This window comes from Ceratina calcarata, unplaced genomic scaffold (genome assembly GCF_001652005.2).
Source record: "Ceratina calcarata isolate Rehan_Ccalc_2016 unplaced genomic scaffold, ASM165200v1 scaffold48.2, whole genome shotgun sequence".
Classification (NCBI taxonomy): domain Eukaryota; kingdom Metazoa; phylum Arthropoda; class Insecta; order Hymenoptera; family Apidae; genus Ceratina; species Ceratina calcarata.
The window spans coordinates 728,754-753,031 of NW_017172225.1; the positions used below are offsets into that span (position 1 = coordinate 728,754).

The window sequence follows — 24,278 nt, forward strand, 5'->3', positions numbered from 1 at the left end:
ACGTCGTTCACGCTCGTTTTTACCGGATCGTGTTATAAAATATATCTGTAGAAATTGTCTTGTAAATACTGGTATATTCATTTCTACAAATATAAACCAAAATAATACAGTACAATTGTAGTATAACCATTTATAATATAATAATAATAATAATAATATAATTACACTAATACCAAGTTTGTTAGATCGTTGAATTGTATCAGTTAAAAGTTAAGCACTGTCTGCTGCTTCCCAAACGATGATTCATTTTTCTTTAAATCAAAGAATACAGCATCTGTAAGAAACAATTACAAATTCGAAGGAAACGTATGCATCGACATTTGCCCGAATGTTATTTACTTCAAAAATTGTTCGAACAACGAATTTAAATCGGGATAAATTAGACTAGAATACTTTCCCTCATTCGGATTATGCACATACGATGAAGGAGTATGACGGAGACGGAGAATGTACAGCGATCATCGATCAGTCACTTTATTATTGTACCACGACAAATGCACTTTTCAAAACAAGAAAGAAAAAATAAATGCATACGTTTCTTTTGCATTTTTGTTTACCTCGTTGAACGTCTCGTCATTAGCTAGTCCTTTAAAATACTTTCCTTTTCTAAAATCAATTCTATTTAAATGAGGTTTACGTACGTGATGTATACGTAACAAAACAAAAAAAAAAATGAAACGGAAAGAAAACGAAAAGGGAAACAAAATAATGTAAGTTTCCTGGACAGGTTTGCAGGTTCGTTTTCGAAAGCCATAGTACACTTATTATTATACGTATCCTCCTCGTGCCTCCTGCGGTAAAAAAGCTACTTGTTTTGCATCGTATTTGTTTAGGCCATAAAAGAATGTCGATGACAATTTATCAAATATGCGTAGCAAAATGTGTTATAGAAATCGGTATAAGGCAGCGTTCGACCTGGACTTTTTGACCTTTACTTTGCCTTTTCTTAGTAAGAGCACTCTTTATAAAATAGTAGACTCTCGATGGATGGAATCATCCGTTGGATTGGAAGAACATTCGCAGAGAACGCGCCACCCTGTTCGCATTCACACCGATGCCAACGATATTTTCCTGCGTCGAAGCAACGAGATCGTAGACCCGACGGCTGAGGGCCAGCCTAGTCGTCGTTGACCTCGATCGGGATACTCGTCGTGAAGGTTGGTGTCTCCAGCTCTTCGTGCTTCTTCATTTTCATGCTCTGTAACGACAATTGCGGTTACCCATTAATAACGGTGTAATAAAAACGAAAAAAACACGCTCCTTGCAAATTCCACCGACAATTTATTTATCCTTGCTCCCCACCTGTTGCAACTTGTAATGATTAATGATGTCCTGATCCGCCGGACAGCTTTGTAGAAAAGCGTCCAGCCTGTACATGTGATGCATATATCTCCACAGATGCACCAAGGTTTCCGGGATTTCGAAATCCGCGAAGTACTTGCCGGCTACCCTGATGTGCTGAAGCCGCGGCATCAGCTCGCAGTCGAAACAGCACATCGTGTCCCCTGTGAGGAAACGAGTACCTTTGCGACCTAGGTGCTCGTCGATTTTACGCAAGTGCGTCATCAGCGAGGAGGACTTCGGGTCCTTATCCTTGTCCTTTGCGTTAAGTAATAACAATTTCAATTTCTGTAACAGAAATTACGAACATATCCCCCGTTAGTCCAGAATGTTTCAGCCAGAAAATAAAATCATTTTTATATTTATACATATACGTACACTGAACAAATTTTCGACGAGGGTAGCTACTTCTTTGTCCTGTACAAAGAGGTTGTGGCCACCAGGAATGTTCTTCATGATGTGCCGTTCGATCTTCTCGTTTTCCAGTATCGCGTCACCGTTGTCGATTAAGATCGGCGGTGGCGTGGCTTGGAAGTTCGTGCGGAAATCCGGCGGCGGCTTCTGCATGTCCACTGTGGTCACTTTCAGGGAGATCGTCTTCAATTCGGCAAGGAGATACAGGTCCATGAAATACTCCTGGCAGAAGAGGCAGGCGCCCTTTCGACGACCGTCGATCGTGGATGCCTGTTACGATACAATAATTAGAAAATTAACTTTTACTTTCCTATCTTGTTTGTTGCTAAAAAAAATGTACGAATCCGGAAAATAAAACGATTTCTCCGATTGAACGAGCAGAGTTGAGAGTACTCGCGCCGCGCCGCTCTCATTTTCCCGGTTGTCACGGTTTATTTATTCTCCTCGATGACGCACCCTGCTTTCTTTCTCGAGGTACGCTTACAAGCTTTACGTCGCTTAGTTATGAAAAGAAATCTTATTCTAAGCCTATTAAGGAGTAAAAATCTTTCCTATTGCGACAATGATTTGCATAGCGATTTTTACACTGGACCACGGGCGCCTCGCAAAATAATTAAAGAATATATTAATTATTGAAAATAAAACTGACCAGTGTCGATACAATTTGAGTAAATTAAAGCCTGGCGACGTTCCAGCCACACAAACATCGTTTCTATTTTTAATCCGTTTCAGCAAATCATTTGATTTCCACCTGACATATCTGAACTGGAGAGTAAGAACGGTACGAGTTTGATTTTAAATTTCTTCGAAACGAAACAACGTCGTTCAATTGTTCGGCATCTGATCTCCGGTAATAAGGAACAGAGGCCGATTATTTTTTCGCGATGACGTAAGCCAGACCTTTAAATTTTGAGAACGAACGATGCGAGCGTGCGGTCACCCTTGAGGATTTCTCGTGTGCCAAGCTCGGCAACTTTTTAGCCAAGGCCAAGTAATTTTGCGCCTGGTCAGTTCCTTGTTTTTGAAAATATGATGAGTAACCGGATGAGTAATTAAGAATTACGCGATCTGTACGAGAATGTCGGAGGAGGAAACAGTAAAATCGTCGACGACAAGAACCGCTGGGAGTTAAAGCGAGTTCAATCAACTCTGAAAATCGACAGAGGTATTCGTGCCGTGAAATATCAGTGGCGGTGGAAAGCGGTGGATCAAATGTCACGGATGCATCGAACGTCTTTCATTTTCTAACGCAAGAGTAAATCTCTTGCTCGACCGCGTGCCTGTTGCTTCCTTTCTCCTCTTAAACGCTTGAAAATTCGATTATATGTAATATACTTTTCTCGACACGACCGAGCGTAAAAGCTCAGCGAACGCGAATCCAACAATTTTAAACGGGCGTACAAATATATTCATTCACACTCGCTCTTCGAGGTATTTTGTTCGTTCGGAGTCCGAGTATGGCTATGAATTTTTGCTTAGCAAGCTACCGAAATGCAGAGGTGTCTGATTGATGGTTGATCGAAGCAAATTCTTCGTTTCACCGCGCATCGTTGCACCTACACGGAATTCCCGTTTCGAATTGACTAGCGAACAGGTTTACCGATAAAACGCATCGAGCGGTTTTCGAAGCTGTCGCTAGCTTTTATCTGTACATGCGATTAGAGTGCTTTGGCTTCGGGACACAGCGTGTAAGAAGGGAACAATATTCACGAGTGGAACACGTCATCTGTATTAACAGTATTAACGCAGTACGTAAAACGGTAAATAGGCGAATACAGAATTACGAATACATGCATTAACAACGCATGCACGTCTATCCTTTATATCTTACGTGAACATGCACGTCGCAGATACGTGCAATTTCTTCTTTGAACTGGTTCAAAGAAAGATTACAACGTGCTGGAAAACATCGAAACACATAATATTCCTGACCGAGTACACTCGTAACGGCCTTAAGGAAGATTAAGCCGCAACATCCCATCGATTTTTTATAACCACACTCGGTCACACGATACTTCTTCCTCAATAGGGAATGTTTGCATCCACTTTGTCATTACAAAACGAATCGGATTTCTCGCGATATTCGAGAAATCATCTTTTACCTATCATTCCCTACCCCCACTTTGTTCCATTGTGCCAGCCTTTTTCTTCGATGGTATCATCAACGCGTCAATCTCACCGTGGAAATAAAATACAAATGTGAGTCATTCCGCGAGAGACAGGAGGATTAAACGGTTAAAAAATTCACGGTCACGTGGAATCGAAGTAAATCGGAGAACGGCAAGGACGAGGGGAGGGAGGTGTAGACATGTTACGCACGGGGGAAAGCCAGAAGAGCGAGGAAAGCGGAAGGTGTAAGGAGTTCATCGTTTAACGGTAGAATCTTGAGGACCAACCAAGCTCGCCGTCGTTTCATCCCGTTTGACACACTTACCAAGACCTCGCATGATCGCCTTCCGAGTGCAAGGTCGGCCAGTTACCATTAAATCTCTTCTCGTAATGAAATGTCGCCGTTACCCCTCACGATTCTACTTATAAGGCGTTCTCTTTCTCTCGCGAGCAATTGAAAAAATCCGCTGGCATTCGAAGCATGAAAATCAGGTCTACGTGGAGCATGCAATTTTTTATTTACTAGAATTCCTCGAAGAGACTCTTGGCCGCGAGATGTTGGACAGCGAAATTGAGAAATCGAGTTAGAAACAATCTTTCGGGCTCTGATAAATGTGTTATTTCGAAGCCCTGCATTTTTCTTTCTCGAGACAGATAATCACCCTGAACTCGTACGATCGATTTAATCGAGAACGAACTCGATTCCAGTTCTTGGAACGGTCTTTCACCATATTTTCTAGGAAATCGTGTCCTTAGAGGGAAAGAGGCTCTCCTCCTGATTGTCCAATTACGAGTTATCGATTAAAACTTTCGCCAAGCACACAGACCGGATTTACCGCCGGGGCTGTTTCACCTGTTAATCGTAAGCCTTCTACATTGACTATTTAAGGCAATGCCAAACGCTAATCTTATCGCATCTAATCCGATAGGCGCATGTTGGAAACGGTCGGATCTAAATTATCATACCCCTAATAAAGAAGTGACGACTCTCGAGCGTTACAATGGTTATCTATGTTACAGAGAAAAGTCATTCTTCGAGATTACCTGTTCATTCTTTAATAGATAATATCCATGACACAAGAATTTAATATAGATTCTGATATATCTAAGGAATCAATTCCGTGTCCTTCGATCACGGTAGAGAAAAATCGATGAGCAAAGGTCGATTTTCGCGGTTCACCGATTACGTACTTAAGAACCAAGTGGAACCTTCCAACGGTTGTTTTCTCGTTCTTAGTTCGCTCATGTATAAATGCTTCTAATCTCATTACATGAATATACGGCCGGTGCGAATATGACGACGTACATATACATACACGAGGCAGCTTCGCTGTAACGACGGATCACGCGGGAAAAGAAGGCGCGAAGATGCTGGCGCGAGTAAAAGGAAACCGAAGGAAAGGAATGCGTGAACGTGAAAATGTGCCACGAGATAAGGAGAGTCAAGGGTTTCTTTCTTCGGAGGAGCCGAATGACGTAGAAAACGCGGCCAACCAGAATACCGTTTCTACGTATGCATGTATTATTTCGAGTAGCGTTATATGTCGGTCTGTCCGTGCACGTATTACACGCGTTATTACGTATGCAAACGTTCGTCAACGGCTCTTGTGCTTGTAACTATTGGTCGGCGAACGCGAAAAGCTCGACGCCTCGCCATCATGTACGAAGCAAAGTCCAACTTATTGTCACCGAATCTTGCGGAGACGTTTGATAGATCGCCGGAATTGATCGACCGCGAAGGAACCGCGGATAAAGGTGCGAAGGGGACAAAGGGAGGACCGGAGCATGTGTCTGATGGACGTTGCTCGTTAAAGGTCAATGGTCATTCCGCGAGATCAATTCCGAAACGGGTAGACGACGGATGCACACGGATCTCTGTCGCGAAACGGTCGCCCGTTTCGGCGGCGCTCGCGATCGCCGGATATGGAAGGAGAAGAAACGTCGAGTGGAAGAAGAGGAAGAAAGTACAGAAAGAAAACCGTTCCACGCCCATATCGCGTACGGAACGGACTGATCGGACTTTTTTCCTTGCTATCTGTTCTTACTATCCTCGTCGCTGATATATGTATATTTATATATTATGCACGCACGCGGTGGTTTCACAAACTGACCTTGATGATCAGCTCGATCTCGGGCACGTTGCCATTGCTCGTTCCGTTCTCGTGACTGTCGTCCGCCATCCTTCGAATTCGGCTATTCCTCAGTTGGAAACGAAAGACACTGTTTCTCGTAGATACTCCGCAGTTCACTATCGAATGGGACGTGTTCCTGCTTCAACGGTTAACTGCAACAGAACGCGATCGAAGCTCGCGGAATACTGACGCAGCGCGTGCCGCGCCACGTTTATGACAATGGCGACGCGCTTTGGAATTTTCAAGAGATTGAAAATGATTTCGCGCCGTTTACCGACTACCGCCGATAATTTAGAAACCATCGGAAATCTACACTTCACGTACACAAACGAAGGAACATATATTAGGTTCGTGATTCAAGTTCCCCGTTTACGTTTGAACATTTAATACGGATTGAATAAGACAAGATTTTTCAGCTACATTATTTACGCATTATATTGTTAACGATAATGCTTAAACAATAGAGCAACAATAATAAAACAGCATTTCGTATGTACATAATTAATAAACTTTCTCCTATCAAACATTAACTTGTATGTTTCTCAAGATTTGCATAACATTCGCATGCATAAGTGTTTGTAAAACTGGCGACTAAAATCTTACACAGCATTCATACCATTTTACACTTTCCTTCCTTTCCTCGATAATCCATACGATCTTTAATGAATACCATGGAAAACGGATGGAGGGAAACAAAGATACAGGAAAGAGATTCAGTGATTTCTGCAATAATAATGAAGGCATCCCATAATTATCTTTTGTTACTCATCGATCGCACGATTCCAAGTTTCACGCTCCTGGGAAAGGGAATAAGGAGATATATCAAGAACGGGTTACTGCATTCATAAGTTACAAATAATAACTTTAAAATATCTAAAAAGATTAATTTTCGACTTTGCTTATTAATGCTAATGAAAGGCACGGTACTCGGTTCCTAAGAAGAATGTATCATTTAAAAAATTTGCCATAGGAAATCCTAATAAAATTTCTTGTATCGTTCTATTCGCTGTTAAAATAGATGATAGAAAGAAACAGTATTAATAAAGGCACGACACGGTCACCAATACCACTCGCTTCTCCATGCTTGCTCCTAATTGGCAATCTCTGCTTCGGACGACTTAAGCTACGATCGATATTCAATAGGCATATGATAAATATCAAACATCACGATAAATATAAGATTAGCATAATTAATAATAATTGACTAATTTGGTTTCGCATAGATGTACGTTCCTAATTTGCCTATCCGTTTTCTAGACGTTCTCTGCAACGAACACATGGTTACGAACAATTGCCTTTTTCATATGAAGAAAACATTCCGTTCAGTTCCGCAGCGGATCCAAGCTTTCCAACGAGAAATCGTCGGTATCTATGGAAAGACCTCTGCTAAATCCATCCTGTAACAAACAAATTATTAACGTGATTCTTAAATTAATTTTGTTACTTTATACCTTCATCTCGAGCAGCTTCTTATCTAAAAGACCGATTGCATTCTCTAGTTCTTGCTGGCTCGGATTAGAAATCGTTGTCGCAGCTCCGAACTCGCCCATTTCGAACGGATCGTTGAATTCATTCTTCGTGTTCACAGGCGGTGCAGGATTGAAAGGGATACTACCGAACAAGTCTTCTTTGACACCGTTTTGACGTCTTGAATCCTTTGCCTTTGGCGGTGGTGCCACTGAATAAAAAACAGCACGGTCAAGCATTTAATGCCTATTAGCAACGCCTTGATGAACAAGGGATACATACGTAATGGCGGAGGGCTCGTAGAACCGTTGCTCTGCGAGAAGTTCGAGGACACCTGACCATTCAGAATGGAGTTATGATTAGTCTGATGATTCGTTAGACCGTTAACGGCACTTTCGTATGCTCTGGGATTGAAGTCTTCTTCGAATTCGTCCATCAGCAGTCCTTCCAATTTGGTACCAACCGCAGGCGTTGAAGCGCTTCCCATAAAGTTATCGTCGAAACTTTTCTCAAAGCTTCTCGGTGGAACTGGCGGTGGTTGTGGCGATCCATTGGATGTGTTCCCATTGCTATCGTTACTTATACCACCGGCAGATTTGCCAGTGGATCCGTTTACTTGAGCCGTTTCATTCGTGGCACCAGGCACGTGCAGGATGTCCGGAAGATTGTGTTGCGACAGATACGCTGAAACGTCGGCCTGTAAAAGAAAAATATTCTCATAAAGTGCTTATGTCTCAGGTTTCGAACAACATAAATTTGAGTATAACTGACCGATCCTTTGATAGCAGCTATGTCCTGTAACCGCTGCCGGTACACGTTGTTCTCGTGCTCCAGTCGTTTTATCTTCTGTTGCAACACCATACAGCGTCTCTGCGCCTCCAAATCTTTCCCGGACGTCTCCAAGAACCGCCTGTATGCTAAATCGAAAGCTTGCCCGATGGTTAACGTTATTTCTTCGGCTAGCTTATCGCTGACGAAGACGAAACACGTGTGTCTTTCGGCGCCTTCCTCCTTCGCAATAAAACTGAAGAACTTCTTTTCGCCCTTGTCATCGGCACAGTAAGATATTCTATGCAGTGGATACTGATGCATAATCCGCTGAAGTGTACAAAGATCCGTTCAAATACTCTGTTAAGTATCGGAGCAGTTTCATATAAAAGAGGGCATTAATACCTTTGGCGACGTTTTCGTCTTGGGTTCTTGAATCGCGACTCCATCGATGCTTATGGTCAGTTCCACCTTTGGCGTCTTTGTACCCTCGCTCTTCCTCAATTGTTGATTGAATTTCAGTTTACAAATAGCTTCCTTCACGACCTCGATCCCTTTCGGCTGATCCACTTCTGTGCTACCCAAGTACTGAAAATTACCGTAACCGTGATACCACGCAATTGTTGCGATATTGCATCTCATTATTCATTCCACATTTTTTCTCCGCATTTCTCGATTGCATACATTTGTCACAATTATCATAAAACATTGCTCCGTAGTAATTGCATGTCTGACGTACGAGATATGACATCGGGATCAATGGTCAAGGCGGTATCAAACATCTATTGAACCAACATAAAGCTCTCGTGCAATTAGTACATCGTAATAATGATTGTTTTATCTTTCGAACGTGCCTTCTTAAAACGCTCGATATCAAATCGTATGTAGAGCAACCTTGCATCATATTGGGAATAAAGCAAGAGATACAAGACGAGTCACGACGTTTCGGTAATAGTGAAATTTAAACGTTCGCGAAACGTACAATGAACTTTCGCGCGTTCCGACTTCATTCCTGGATGCGTATTCTGAAAGAGACACTCGCACGCGCGTGAACGGTGATGGCAATTCGTGAAAAGAAATGAAAGGCAGCGGCGAATACACCGCAACAGAATTACGCAACTTTTTCAAGTGACAGGAGGTAAAACAAGGAAAAGGAGGAAGGTAAACATGGAACGATGAATATAAGGAAAACATTCTTTTACTCAATAATAGCTAAGGACAATGGTTACGATAAATCTTAAACTTCTCTTTTTTTAATTATTATTTCCTCTTGCAACTAAAAGATTTGGATAGACAAGCTGCAGATCAAGAGGTCGAAGTTTAGGAATTCTATTTCTTAAGTTTACTTCTACGATGCATCGCCTGCAATTTTATTTGACGATTGCGGCCTTGGACTTTTCAAGAAAGGTCGATATCTGGGCAAGTATCGACCGATCGTTTATTTTCCTCGATCTCGTTGCATTTCTCTTGATATCGTTAAAACTTTGGCATGCACTTTATAAACAATCAAATCGGATTCAAGGAAGCGACGATTGTTTGGTTTTATTATAATCGAAAACGTGATGTACCTTGACTAAATAGGCGATGTGGCCTTTCTGAAGCGCATCCGGTGGGTGTATCCAGTTCCTGTTCGTCCCTGCGAACAGAATAGATCGATCTTACGAACGAACCAGCCATAAACGTATCTCTCGATTGAACTTTTATTTTTCGGCATAACGTTTAATCTACCAACCGTTCTTATTATTTTGACTTTTGCTGTTTGCCGAATTTTGCGCCCATTTCAGTAACGTTGAGTTCCTCATATTGTCGGGTCTTCAATTTTCACTGTTCGACACCTGGAAACATAGAATAAAAATGTAACGCTTTCAATTTGTTAAAATCCAGAAAGTCGCGTTCGCGCAGAGTGCAACGAAAAAAAGGCGAGAATCGATTAAAATGCGTATAGCTTTTTACGTAATACGAAAACCGAACAACTTTTCACTATGAAACGTGGGAAGTGCCTCGACGAACAGTTTCTTTTTTTCCTCGAGTTCGTTTCGATTATGCAATCGACGTGTGATAGAAGATAAAATAATCGCGAGGCGATGTATCCTGTGGAATGATATAAATATGCATCCATTCAGGGATTCACTTCCTGTGATTAAGAATTCTGCTGGCATTCACAAGTATTTCGTGTTCACACGTATTAGTACAAAAATATAATTGAAGGAGAACTGTAATTAGATCATACGCAGAATTGAACGTGTATAAAATATGGAACGCTCAAAGATATAATACGCATCGCTTTTGATTCGCAAACTAGATTTTCTTTCTCGCATAAAATCACCGCATAATTATTACTGATCACTGATCATTTTCCCGGGATTCTTGTTGATCGGGAAAGATCTCTATAACGAGCACCGTTATGTAGCTCATTGTTCCTGGAGCTGGAGTACTGGTAAAGCACGTTAAAACCGGCTTAAAGTGCAGACGATTGTTCGCCATCGAGCCAGTCAGCCTTGGACACGAAGGCTGAATCCTTTCGCGTTTCATCATCTTGCACATGACACTATTCACACTTCGCCCATTGGTATATTCAATTAGATCAAATCTGCATTGACGCGTTACTCAAAGAATCTCGTGGTTCATTGTATCGTACAAAGTAAACAGCATTCTTTATTTACATTTGCATGCGTGTATTATTAAAACGCAGATTTATTTTAAGAAGCGAATGCAATTACATGATCAAAGCATTACCGCGAGTCTTCAATTATTTTCACGAGGATGTATTTAAAGAGGAAAATGCGAATAATTTTGAGATTCGTCGTTCTTGATACGATCTTTTGTTGAATTTGTGTTCTACTCATTTGGCTTGAATTGGATAAAGGGATAATAATAAGAAAGAAGGGAATTCTTCGTATGTTAACTGAAAAATGAGCGCAATCACGATCTGGCTTTTGTACCGTGCCGGCCGGTTCATGCCGGTAACCTATCCTCTGCATTCTATTTGAGAGAAGCGTTTAAAGCGTTGAAAGGTGGAGGTTCGGATTTAATGCACGACTTCCTATTCCTCCCACGTAGACTGCAAAGAGGTCGGACCAGCAGTTTCTGCCCGCCTGGCCTGTGTCTCTACTCTATTGTATCCCGCCTGTCCTTCTGTGCCTTTCCGTGACTTGCTCACACCCACACTTCACTTTGGAACCGACTTTCTGTTACCGTTCAGAAGAAACTGATACCACCGAGGGGAATTACTAAAGAGCGGCAGCCTTACGGGACTTTGTGTCGCACGAAAAAGTTTGTAATTTCTGACACCCTCCAGAATATATTGCCACCGAAGAAAGAAATAGAAAATATTCGGTGAATTGCTCGGATTAGATTTATAGCGTGCGGCCTACACTCGTCGGGGTCTTGGAACTCATGAGAACTGGGTTCCATCGTTCTCGGTGACACAATGATTTCCCATCGTTATGCTCGTCACGAGGACGAGGAACTCGCATCAAAGGAAATTGTTCCCGAGGAAGGAGGTGGACGAATCGGTTTAAAATATTAGACGCCGCTAATGACTTGAGAGACTCGCGGTAATTACTCCTCGAAAATTTTCGAACAAGTTTTACGGAATACCAGACAAAGGTTCACAATGAATCACAAATTACAGGATACGAACATACTTCTGTAATTCATTATTAACTAGTAATTGTAATTTTATTATTATAGGAACTATTGTAAATTCAATTATTATTATATAAAGAAATATATTAAAAAAAGTCATACGTGGCGTACTTAATAATACAAATTCAGGCATTATAGTGCTTTTTCTTGTTTCACCCTGTATGCAGAGGATGAATGCTTCAAGCAGGTGACTGCAACACCTGTTGCGTGTCAGGCCACCGGCTGTTCCTCGCCATAACGATTCGACGAATGTTAAAACCCGCGTCGTCACGAGTTTGAAAATTGTTCGAAGATACCGGTAACGCTTGCGAAGTAAAAACTAGGAAGCAGATGTACATTTCGCTGTTCTGACGGAAACGAGATGATTATAAATGCGAGACAAGGCGGGTGTCCCTATTGCCAAGGCGCCGCATCGGATTTCTCTCTTGTCTTTGCGAAAATCGTGAACCGTGTACGAATCGTGTGGCTCTTTTTGCATTCCAGCATGATTGCAGTAACTTATGTAAAACGAAAAATGTTTCGAAGAGATGAGATCTAGATAAGAATTTCTCTCCGAGATTTAAAATATCTTTTCCATTCAACATTTGTTAAAAATAGAAATATGCGATCTTTTTTTACGGAGAACAACGTCAGTCATTGGAGAGGAGACGGTCCATTTAGAAATCATTAAAATGTATAATTACCGAGAAGTTCTCGTCATGAATAATGAATAAACGTTGGCATAGCGCATATATGTGCATCGTTGAGACTGCGTATTACTAATAGGTACCACGGATAATGTCAACAACTTTCGCCACCAATTTCGTACGAGCCGCGAATTAATTCCTGATGACGGAAGCAACGCGTGGCAAACTTTCGTCACACTGAATATTGCATTTCCTTCTCGGGTGAAGGAACGTCAGCGTGAATCCTCGAACAATGACCATCCATAAGTCGTTAAGGAAAAATTGTACGATAAATTTGTTTGATAACGTTTTCCCTTGATCAAGGAATATTTCATTGAAAACTGGAAAGTACTTGTGGACATTGGTTAAAGGGTTCAAGTTTCGTAACACGCGAACTTAACTGTACGAGTCAAGGTAATTACTCTATTAGACGACCGTTAGAGAATGTGAACACACGAAGGATTCAGCTCTGGTAACCAGAGAAAAAAGTGTACCGAGAGAAGCTGCGTGGAATTTTCTAATTGCTCGTCAAGACAGACATCGTTCGCAGTCGATTAGCTTTTCTACGAACTAACCCCAGACGAAGTTACATGCATATGTTAATAACGAGTTGCGTAACGTTCAAGGTGAGACTCCCCCACTGAGTTTTACTCTTCTGCCGTTCATCGTATCATATAATTCATCCATTAAATTAGGCCTCATGCACTTTTCGTGCTCGTCCGTACTTTTCAGCAAAACGAAGGAGTCGATCCTCTGACAGACGCCTGGGTTAATGACAAGCGGACAGGGGCCTTCTAATTAGAAACTCAAAGGGGATTAATCGAAAGTATGCGAAATCGAATGCGAGCTCGCTAAGGCATGGAACGAGAGAGGAACAAATTCGAGATCATCACAACCATTACCCAGGAAAATCCGGCATTAATTTACGTTCAACAGCGATGATTGCCCGACTATGATTGTTCCTATTTTTCCAGCGGATGCAGACAATTAGAAAATAGCTAATCTCACTTTCTCCTCCTTCAAGCGTGATGCGTCTGATTTATTTTCGGGAAGGAACACCGTCGATCGTGATCCTGACCCAGATACTTAGAAGAAAAAACGAAACGCGGTCTCTGAACGATTTACCGGTACGATGCTCGAGGCGATACATCCTTTTTGTATATGCTTTCCAACAGCGGTGGAAAAAATTCATTCTGTTCCAGTTAAACCCGTTTCTCGTTTCAATTAAAAAAAATTGTCTCCGTTCCCACGAGTTTTAATTACTGCGTCAAATTAGAAGATGATTGCCTTAATTGAGAAGCATTATTTATTCTGTTAGGGCTTCGAACAAAATAAAGTGGAGGAAAATTTAACGCAGCTAACTCGCGTATAAGTGCAAATCATCGCGTAACGCTATCAGTCGTGTCTCCATCTGTAAAAATGGATCATTTTAGACGATATAATTCTTTCGCACAGTTTCGCGTGCCGACTGATTTATTGCGCGTTTAAAATTGTGACGATAGAAGGAATTAACAGAGACGCCAGTCGGGTTATCTCTCACGATTCAATTCGACAAAGTCGTGCTCTTTTCCATATCGACCTCTGACATTAGACCTTTCGATAACCGCACGCGCGGCCGAGTATCGTGCGTCTTTTTAAATCTATTAAAGCTATTGACAGTGGGGATTTAAAATTTAGATTTAAACGCACTGACAACACAAAGGAGTCTGACATGCAGACGTAAACAGTCGCTTTGACAGAACATTTTTAATGAACCAATTACTTAACACCATATCGAATGTTTTATACGTTTTATTCATTCGCAGTAACCAGACTGTCCATGTCTACGTACGCCTGTCGCGATCAAAGACTATTTTATCTCGAGCAGCTTCCATGCAAGAAAGTAAATAGCACGGCCCTGGTAGAAAGTAGAACGTTTAAGAAGAGCCAGAGGATTTCACTTACAAAGAACACAACGTAATCTTGCTCGTAAACCTCTCGGGTCGTTCGCGTTGTTGGTCAATGAAAAGTGAAATCGCAAACGAAATTGATTTTTCCGCCAATGATCCGTATCGACTTTATGTTCTACAGACAGAGACAAACAGAATCCTACGAGGTGAACGTACGAATGATTCAACTGGCGTATGAATTTTAATATTTAATAATAATTAAAATATTCTCACCCAGAGTCAAATAATCGTTGAATAAATACGTAAATCCGAGGGAAACGAATTTTACACGCACATGCCAATCCGCGAAACGGGGAGTTGTATGTGATGAATAAAAAAAAAGAAGAATCAAGGAACGCGAGCCGGTCGACGGCTCATGGTGGACTGATCGGCGCGCACGTTGATTAAACGAGCAAAGTCGAGCTTGGAAGCGGCAAATGGTACCGGAGCAGGCCCGAGCGCAAACGATCTCGACCGACGCGACTGGCGGAACCAGTCGTGGGAGTCGAATCGGTTCTGTTGCTGCTAGATTATCAAGGTAGAACGAGAGGACTTGATAGCGTGGTGGTACCAGCCACGGTCGAGTCCTCTCTTATACCGAGCTATAGGTGCCTACTTTCGAGTCTCCCATCGACTGTCGCTCGAGACAGATGTCCCTTCTCGATGCATTTACGATATTAAAGATTACTCTGTAATTTTTGTTTAACACGTTCTTGATGGATCGAGATGAAATAAAAGATATTGATGGTACCATGTGGTCTCATGATCCATACACTCTTCCTTTGAGTTTTAACATTTTTAGGAACGAGTAAAGAATTTGACAATTTATGTAAGGAAAGAGAGAATCATCTGGATTTAGAAAAAAAGAATAGTAATTATGAAAAGGAGAGAAGCGCGATGAGGAACGATAGACGATTCGATAGAGCGAGAAGGGATAAGAGGATGGCGGTACCAGCCACGAGACCAAAGTTGTCTATCCTCTTTTACCGCGGATCACCGAGGGGAAGGACAGCCTGTATTCTTGCGACAAGATCCATTTATATCCCTCCGGTCGATGCGATTTTTTCTCGTAATTGATCGCGACCGCGATTAATTGGGTTTGCCGAACGCGACACGATATCGAAGGCCGATATACGTTGTAATCCTGCATGATATAATCGTTGAAATCGTTTCGTGTTAAGGAGGCGCCGAGATTTCATGAAAATTCAAGTGAAACTTTTGCGGCAACAGGATGCACGCGCTATGCCGCTATATAGCCGTCTTGCCTTGTTTGTAGCTAAAAGCTTTGTGGTACGCGTGAGAAACTACCGAATTACAAAATAATCGCGAGTTTAGCAACGAATATTTTCCACGCGGGCAGACCGCGAATGGGATCTCGCGCATGGGAATGCAACGAGTTTCCCTTGGCGAAATTCTTACCTACAATTATGCACGCAAATTGCATTCTAAATCTGAATTGGAGATCTCTGAATCTTGACACATTTGCATATGAACAATTTTTCTATATCAACTGGTATCTTAGCAATTACTGCATCGACCAGTAACTTCTATTAATTTCATTATAATACTTATGTACGAAGCAAATACAGCATAATTGTGTAACAAATTAGCGGAATTCCCGAACGTACGCTACAACGTGATAATGAATAATGGTAGGATAAAGTATCCAAAGATAATTTGTTTAAACACGGATTGTTTTCCTTATGCTCGCGTGTGGGAACATACGTCACCACGAATGTGGACGTGAAAGAAGTCGACAGGTTTTAGGTATGATTCAGCATCGATGGAACCGGTTTTTTTCGCATACACGCTGCCTGCTCATTCATTATACAGTCAAATAGAAGGGACGATTGCACAATTTTTGTTTTGATCATCTTCCAGGGTTATCTCCGCTAAAGATTATTTTCATACGTCAAATAAATATTTGGATGTTATCCTGGTTCAAACAAAATAAGCAGCGGAAGTCTGACTACATTCCAGGTTAATAAATATAGAAAACAGTATTATAATTGTTAATTGTCTAATGTACGCATAGATGCAATTTTCTCGACTCGAATCAATCTTTTTGGAACTTTCACGAGTTCCGGTTTCACTCCTGGCCACCTCGGACAATGCTCGGTAGCCAGCGAACGCGTCTTGGACGGTGGATAGGCGCGAAAGCAGGGAAAGTGTATCTCGATTCACTATGCTTGACATACATATTAACGGCGACGCCATAAACGTTGGTACCGCTCGAGATTCGTGAACGACTTACGATCGTTCGAAATTAAATGACCACGGAAAAGTATAACGCAAAAATGTAATACGGCCAGTAAAATCGCGACGGTTTTTCCTTGCGACAATGAGAACTGAATGCACGCCCATCCGATAACGTTCAATAAACATTTACAAGGTTTTATTGTTTGTAAATCATGAAACATAAAACGAAGCGATAGCCAGAAGTGATTGTCGCCTACCAATCGCGTTTGCAATGGTTTTCCCATTAATTTTCTTCAAATATTTATTGCTCATTAATTCATGTTTGTAATTAATTTCCTCTCGCATGATACGAGGTACAGTAAGGCACAGTGTTGGTTCACCAAAAATGCAGCCATGGTGGCTGACGGTCAAGAGCACGGTCACGAGGGAACCAACTGATTATACGCACGGCGTGCGGGAAGAACAGATAATAATTCATGCGGGACAGAGTCAGATACAGATGTATTCTTTTATCTGTGAAAAAACCGTATTGGTATCCATAGAATTAATTACAAACACGGAAATTATTCGTTATTCACTTCCTTCTTCATAATATTGATTATAATAAATTTTGGTAATTCGTTCGTTTGTATGAAAGAAACGGAAATGCTCGTGGCTCGACAATCTTTGCAAGTATCGTTGACACAAGGATTACATAATGACTCCGTCAATTCCTTTTCTAATAGTCATCAAAGGAGAACCATGGGTTTGGAGCGCAGGCATTTCAATTATACGGAATATTCAACAATTTCCAGCTGGACGTTTATTACAGTCTTGAATCGAAAAGACTGTCATATTTTCGAATATTGTACGGTATTTCGGGTGGAAGTGGACGTACGAGCAACTGAGCGCTCAAACGTATTTTTATACTAACGGACGACGATGGTGCAGCCACGTGCTGCATCCAAGAATCGTTTCCGTGGCATCGTTATTAGAGACACGTACCGTAGTATCCGAGTATGCATAATTATTCAACGACAAGTCGCGTCTCGTGAGACACAATGTAATTAGAAACTTATGCGTATTAAATTGTGAGCTAACAACGTACAAACGCGCGGATATTAACAAGTTTCTAGCTAATCATTTGCATTTTTATAGTTAATAATAGAAAGAAGTATTTGCGTCGCTCTATGGATCGAATGTACACACGCGTGTACATGGAACGTCTTTTGCACAGAAATGATACGCAGTTATCTAGACGCGGGTCGCGGTTACGCGGAATACGGAGACAAAGCGAAACGAAAACGACGACAAAGTCTCTGCTGGCCTGTGACTTTCTCACAGTGCCGTAGCTAGCTCTGGCCGACAGACCCTTTCCCTTTAAACGTTCTGAAAATGATGATATGTTAATACCATCTGAGCAAGTTGCAGCTGCATACGTGCTCGTTTATTTTGTATTCGCAAATATGCGTACGGTTCCAGCTGCCGAGGGAAAATAGATTGTTAGAAGCGCAATCGGCCAGGCACTTGCTTCACCTAGCAACGACGTTTTTCTCTCAGCTTTCTTGAGAGACTGCTATCTTGATATACACGACCAACAAAATCACCTTGTACGGTAGTTGCAAATGCATTTACGCAACGTCACAGTTACGCGTTCTCGAAATACCATTATTTGAAATGATCACAAAAGGTGCGATCGGATATGATCAACTTTTGTTATAGATCATGAACAGAGGAAAGTTGAAAGTTGAATCGCGTTGGAGAACGGTGGCGATTCGAATGGGCGAAGAGAGTGGGCGTTCGTGCGATATGAAAAGTTATCTCCGCTATGCCCGGGCAATGTGCATGAATTTATTAAACGATAAGTACGGTAAACGATCCCTCTCGGTTCAAGCAATGGGACCACTTCATCGAATCAGTCGCGACGAAAAGGGAACGTACGTATGTAACCGTGTAGAAGTGTCTGTCGGCTGTATTTTCGCCGTACGAATACGAAACAAGTTAACTGTGATACCAGCAACGGTAGAACACACTATAAGAGGTCTTTACGACGTTTCGTGGTATCCACGGGGCACCGTTCCCGTTGTGTCCTTGAGTTAATTCACCGCGCGACATCGGAAGTTCGACTTGTCCGTTGGTACCGTTTCCACTGTTTACGATTTCGAATCGGGAACACAATTCACCCTGTTTATGTTTCTCTAATTTCCCGTATAATTGCACAGCACTCATACACAGCCACAGATCGTATTTATAGGATTGAGTGTATAAAAACCGAATAAAGTCAAGTACATCGACATTATATATAATTCCTTTCTCAAATGAACCTTTGTAAAAGACAAAACATATCGAAGCAAGGCGTGCAATAGATACGAGCCCTGTATATACCTACATAAGGAGCGCGAATCGAGGGAGTTTAAAATCTCCTCGTGTCATGTGAAAAACAGAAAGCGCGAAGAGGAAAATGTTTTCACCAGAAATATGCACGATCGAGCCTTTCTGCTAAAGGAACGTTGCCAGCATCAAGTGTCTCGATCGCGAACAGAGATATGTACCTTTACTTATGTTTGTTGTTCCACGATCTATCCTCTTTCTCTCCACTTGCCTTTCGCTGTTTCGCGTTAAAAATGCCTAAATAGAAAGTCCCGTGTTTCTCGACAAAGCACCTTTGTCCGTTTTTCTCGTTTTACGTGCACCGGCGCGAGGACACGACGGTAGAAAAATCGCGATACCCGATTTAGGACGCGGGCCTGTTGGATGTAATTGAACGTTTTCACTCACCGACAACGATGAATTGTATTATTGCAACTCGACGATTGACGTTTCTGCACTGCCGTCAGCTTTCCCTGGACGCAACCCACCTGTTCTGACGGCACAGAACACACCGATGCGAATGGGAAAAAATCTGTTTGAGAGTTCGTCTGTCGCGTACGCAACGTCCTCTGTTAGCGAAACGTTTCGCATGATGTTGAAGAGTCATGTTGCATTACGGACGGCGCCACATTTTAGATTTGGTTATGCTCCAACTATTTACACTGACCGAAACTACTGTTCTAAAAATAAATTACTTTCTCTGATTCGAAATATAATGCAGATTCTTCGACCCTAACCATGGTTACATTTTATTCAACCCTATCTAGCCCTGATCACGATCCTGATAATTGTAACACGTATCAAATGGGTCTTGTATGCGTTTCTATTGTTGAATAAAGTAGAGCTTCGTCGAATTTAATGATTGCTCGTTATAACAATGAATAAATGTGAATAAAGGAATTGGTTTTCAAGTGCCCTTGACCGTTTTAACGTAGACACTGTAGTGTAGACAGTACTGTTAGTCGGTCTAACATTCAACATGGCCACCTGATATGTAGCAGACGATACAGGTGGTATGAAAAATTGTAAATAAAATTCAGTTTTATCCTTAATTATGAGTGGACGTGTGCAGAAAGAAAGTGGTGATGATTCTGATCGTGTTGACGACGCGGTGGACCCTAGGGTGCAGGTAAACTAACGTGTTCTTCGGAGATTCATTTATTGCCATCTCGTCTGCTACTTGTGATATTGACATTTCCACGTTGCTTCGAATAAAACAACTCGATCGTCTTCCTCTTTCTATATTAATATAAGACATACCCTAGTTGTCAAATCTCTTGTCTATCGTTAAGAAAACATAATCGTTAAATGTTATTGTAATCTATTTGGAACATTCTTACAGTTTTTTTCAGCCACATTCTTAATTACCTCTTAATTAAAATAATGAAATATCATTTTATTTGAATGCTACATGCTTGATAACAACGAATATTAATTATTTAGTGAAAATCATTGTACATTAATCTGCTCGTACCAATGTTCGTTAGTTATTTCATTAATTTCTTTAATGAGTAATTGTCATTCTAGATCGAACTTGAAAGATTGAATACTGCTACTGATGATATTAACAAACTCGAGGTTGATTTGGATGTAAGTATTACGTTTCTAACATAAATTAACTATTAGATTACGTTAAATTAATTGGAATAAGATAACAGTCTGCCTGTTTGGAAGGCCAAATTAGTAGCAACTTTTGAAACTGGTTGTGATTACATTTCATTGAGGTGATTGCTGTAAAGTGTACGGGTAAATGGATAATGGCTTCGAAGATGATCTCGCAGTCATTTATAACATGGTCCAAAGAAACATTTCATGATACAAAACTTCAATTTATCTGAATCAATTGAGGAAACAAACATCCAGTCATTGATCACCCAAACGGATTATTATTTTCTAGGAAGCAAGAGCCACTTTTAGAGAATTGCTTTGTGAGTCCACGTTAAAGATTGACACGTTAGCTAAGAAGCTTGGCACATGTATAGAAAAATCTAGGCCATATTACGATGCCAGGTTCAAGGCGAAAGAAGTAAGAAGCATTTTTAACTTTGATGCAAATTGGAGCAACGTAGTACGACTCCTAATGTAATCATTGATTCAAGGCTCTACTTGAAACACAAAAAGCTGCAGTTAGATTCGAAAGAGCGAACAGTCAGCATGCAGCAGCCAAAGAGATGGTTTATCTAGCCGAAGAAGGATTGAGAACAGAAGGGAGATGTTTTGACCATGCCTGGCAGGTAATTTTCATTCAATGCTCAAACGAATTACAGAATCTCATATCGGCCGAACTTTTTCTTAGGAAATGTTGAATCATGCAACAGCCAGAGTTAATGAATCGGAACATGAGAGAGCCCTGTCAGAAGCAGAGCACAGACACACGACTGCTTTGTATCATAAAGCAGAACACGAAGTTCAGAGATTGCAACGCGAATTGAAACGTGCAATTGCTAAGTCTAGGTATGTGCCAGATAAATATCTGTTATAATTTAGCTAGCGACATTGAATGGTCTTCTAGTTTACTCGATGACGCATGGACTGTATTGCATTTAATTAATATACATACATCTCAATCTTAGAATCCGATATCGTTTAACATTTGTGTTCTACCCCCGTACGAATAATTTCTTTTTGTTCATCGTATTAATTTTGCCTAGATATTAGAATATATTTATGTCTTTTGGTTTGTATTCATGTTGGCAGTATGGGTGCACGTCGCAGCTTGCTTCTGATAAACAGTATCGCCTACAGGCACAACTTGCTCATGTTGTAAGTAGGATAGACATCATTTTTTTATTTTTTTACACGATTCTTATTCCACGTGTTTTCTACAAATAGACCCAGTTCTGATAATTTAATTTTCTAACAATACCCCGTTTATGCACGAGTTACAATTTTACAAATTCTGCTGTACTCGAATGTTGCTTCTTAAGAATAAAAAGCTTTTCAGTAAAATGTAACCGACACTTAATTAATTCGTTACGTAGACCCTACTACGAAATGAAAGCCTATTTCAACCAAATGTTGGAGGAACAGAAACTGAGAGTAAGCGCTTTAGAGAGATCAGTGGGCGAAGCTAAAATGACTTACGCTGAAGCGCTGAGAAACTTAGAGAAAATCAGTGATGAAATTCATAGGGTACGATCATTTTCTATTTGTTTGAGAGATATTCCATTCAGGTGATATGTAAAGTTTATAATTTATCTTTTATAGACTAGAAAGTACGATGGAACAGATGACTTTGATAAGGATTCGAGAGATGTCGTCGATCAATCATCTTTGCAACCGAATACAGCCACTCCAACAGATTCAAGCGTTACTGGATCTCCCGATAGCACAGATTATACCAGCGACGAATACTTACGGCTTCCTGATAAAATGAGTCCTAGTACACCATGTCCTGTGCCTACAAGAGTAAGTTCGCCTATTCTACTTTAATGTAAATTTTATCACTTACGTTTACGCATACGTTTGTTTAGATCGACGGAGAGCCTTCTTCCGAGTATTTAGGCCTAAGCAACTTGAATCTTTCATCCACGGAGCCTCGGAAGTATATAAAACGAGACCGTCCAAAGAGTATCGCGGCAACTGACACGAAACATATCAGAACTCTGAATCAAACGAGTTCTTCGACCTCGCGACTATCGGACCTATCGAGCATCCTGTCTCCCATAGAGAAAAGAGTTAAAATACAAACACCGGTAGATCCTCAAACCTCGAATGTCGCTGTACAGAACGGAGAGGAATGGACGGAGATAAGCTTAAACAATTCTCCTGACGAGGTGTACTATAACAATGAAGTGTACTCCGACGAAGAGGATCAAATTCCTTACAAACCGTTGCCTATGGACCTGACTCCAGACGGTAACAATCCGCTTACTAACGGCGCGAGTGTGCAGCCAGTCGAGACGACTAGTAAAAGAAAATTGGTAACTCAGAAGTCATTGCCAGCTATGTTGAAAGGGAACGAAGTTAGTTTGAGCAGCGAGAAGGCGGAAGTAACGAGAAGTCCGTCGGTGAAAAGTAAAAGCAAATTGGACACGAGTCTAACTAATTGGATAACTAGGAGTTCGGTCGCAGGCGAAACCAGCGGAGGCAGTTCGAGTAAGCACTAGTAATATGCATTTTTAGGTAACAAAGATCGTCTTCAAGACACATCTCATTTCACTGAATGATATTCAACAGCGAGCTCGAGCAGAAGGCAGTCTCTCGATATGTTGTGGAGTGCTGGAACAGGCGAACGGGTGAAGGAATTACTTAATCACGGAATGATGATGCTGAATATATCTAGCCTCACGGACAGACGTTCGAACGAGCCAAAAATAGGAGAGAGAGACAAGGAGAAGTCTGAGAAATCCGAGAAGCTCGAAGGGAAAGGGAAAAAAGTTCCCAGTCCACTAGAAAAAACGATGACCTATCTCAATCCTGACGAGGAAACGTCTGATAGCGAAAGTTTGGCAAGGTACGCGTATTTTAATAACATATTTCTTTTCATACAAATAGCATCACATCTTAACTTCTTTCTAATCAATATTAGCGTCGAGATGCTGACGGAAGATCAGATTTCTTCGCTTATGATGGAACCGGATGTGAATCAGGTGTGTCAAGAAATTTTAGGAACACCTTTGGTCGAGGTATGCCCGCTGTTGCAACAACTGCAGCAGCAGCAATAGCATCTATCATCTTGACGTTACTGATCTGATGGAATCGAGCAGATGCAACAATAGAAAGTGTTCAAAACTCATGCTAAACGAACAAACTAGCTAAGGGGTAGCTTTATTTGTCATTGAATTTAGCGTTCAATTAGTTCCTGCACTTTTATTAGGCGTATACGTGTGGAAAAAGATTTCATTTTCGAACGTGAAACTTTTTCTGCGAATCTAGCTTAAATTTATTACTATAAGTATTGTGGAAGACTTAATCAGTGAGACGAGCAATACGTAGCGACTTTTTAGATAATTAATACTACTTATTAGAGAATCATTTTTTCATGCCCCGTTGTCGTATGCTAGACAGTTTATCATCGATTATTATTTAAAAAAACATCTTTTTCCTGTCTGTGTTAAGAGAGTACAATTCTATAAGCAATTCATTTTTTATATTGCCGAATACGTCAAGCCGAAAATTCTTAATATATAGTGATTCTAATGTTACGCTATCCTCCCGAACTGCTGAGTAGACTTTTTTTTAGATAGAACAGGAGTGGTTTTAAATAAAAAGTTGGTCGGCTTTGGCGATCATGCTATTCCACATACCAAGCTTTA

General features: G+C 41.1%; 3 protein-coding genes across 9 annotated transcripts; 1 reads left to right on the plus strand and 2 right to left on the minus strand.

Annotated features, from left to right (window-relative positions):
- Positions 1-115: 115 nt before the first annotated feature.
- Positions 116-6,217, minus strand: Clic (chloride intracellular channel protein 5). The gene is made up of 4 exons (XM_018029446.2): positions 5,976-6,217; positions 1,720-2,025; positions 1,303-1,629; positions 116-1,198 (listed from the first exon to the last, which is right to left on the minus strand). Exons 1-4 carry the CDS (start codon positions 6,042-6,044, stop codon positions 1,118-1,120), a joined length of 783 nt encoding a protein of 260 aa, XP_017884935.1. The 5' UTR covers positions 6,045-6,217; the 3' UTR covers positions 116-1,117.
- A 147-nt stretch (positions 6,218-6,364) lies between these two features.
- LOC108627877 (PTB domain-containing engulfment adapter protein 1) lies at positions 6,365-19,513 on the minus strand. 6 transcript variants are annotated; one of them, XM_018029441.2, is made up of 9 exons: positions 14,707-14,911; positions 14,489-14,608; positions 9,964-10,066; positions 9,800-9,888; positions 8,637-8,819; positions 8,235-8,561; positions 7,746-8,160; positions 7,448-7,674; positions 6,365-7,393 (listed from the first exon to the last, which is right to left on the minus strand). In XM_018029441.2, the coding sequence occupies exons 3-9, from the start codon at positions 10,031-10,033 to the stop codon at positions 7,319-7,321; spliced, it is 1,386 nt and encodes a 461-aa protein (XP_017884930.1). In that variant the 5' UTR covers positions 10,034-10,066; positions 14,489-14,608; positions 14,707-14,911; the 3' UTR covers positions 6,365-7,318. The 6 variants fall into 6 exon arrangements, with proteins under 6 accessions (XP_017884930.1, XP_017884932.1, XP_017884929.1 ...); XM_018029443.2 differs by having other exon boundaries at positions 14,489-14,632; XM_018029440.2 differs by lacking the exons at positions 14,489-14,608; positions 14,707-14,911 and adding an exon at positions 19,429-19,513.
- Positions 19,514-19,638: 125 nt separating this feature from the next.
- On the plus strand, positions 19,639-24,272 carry LOC108627638 (uncharacterized). 2 transcript variants are annotated; one of them, XM_018028966.2, is made up of 11 exons: positions 19,639-20,149; positions 20,548-20,610; positions 20,918-21,046; positions 21,120-21,254; positions 21,317-21,474; positions 21,718-21,783; positions 22,002-22,152; positions 22,228-22,428; positions 22,494-23,118; positions 23,200-23,476; positions 23,552-24,272. In XM_018028966.2, the coding sequence occupies exons 1-11, from the start codon at positions 20,075-20,077 to the stop codon at positions 23,685-23,687; spliced, it is 2,016 nt and encodes a 671-aa protein (XP_017884455.1). In that variant the 5' UTR covers positions 19,639-20,074; the 3' UTR covers positions 23,688-24,272. The 2 variants fall into 2 exon arrangements, with proteins under 2 accessions (XP_017884455.1, XP_017884456.1); XM_018028967.2 differs by lacking the exon at positions 21,718-21,783.
- The last annotated feature ends 6 nt before the right edge of the window (positions 24,273-24,278 follow it).

Excerpts from the sequence above, each read along its gene's own strand:
- LOC108627638 (XM_018028966.2), top strand. The coding sequence starts at position 20,075 with ATGAGTGGACGTGTGCAGAAAGAAAGTGGTGATGATTCTGATCGTGTT. Across the intron at positions 20,611-20,917 it reads AACTCGAGGTTGATTTGGAT|GAAGCAAGAGCCACTTTTAG; the intron begins GTAAGTATTACG and ends ATTATTTTCTAG. Across the intron at positions 21,255-21,316 it reads GTTTTGACCATGCCTGGCAG|GAAATGTTGAATCATGCAAC; the intron begins GTAATTTTCATT and ends ACTTTTTCTTAG.
- LOC108627877 (XM_018029440.2), bottom strand. The coding sequence starts at position 10,033 with ATGAGGAACTCAACGTTACTGAAATGGGCGCAAAATTCGGCAAACAGC. Across the intron at positions 8,820-9,799 it reads ACATCGCCTATTTAGTCAAG|TACTTGGGTAGCACAGAAGT; the intron begins GTACATCACGTT and ends GGTAATTTTCAG. Across the intron at positions 8,161-8,234 it reads TAGCTGCTATCAAAGGATCG|GCCGACGTTTCAGCGTATCT; the intron begins GTCAGTTATACT and ends TTTCTTTTACAG.
- Clic (XM_018029446.2), bottom strand. The coding sequence starts at position 6,044 with ATGGCGGACGACAGTCACGAGAACGGAACGAGCAATGGCAACGTGCCC. Across the intron at positions 1,630-1,719 it reads TCGTCGAAAATTTGTTCAGT|AAATTGAAATTGTTATTACT; the intron begins GTACGTATATGT and ends TTTCTGTTACAG. Across the intron at positions 1,199-1,302 it reads ATCATTACAAGTTGCAACAG|AGCATGAAAATGAAGAAGCA; the intron begins GTGGGGAGCAAG and ends TTGTCGTTACAG.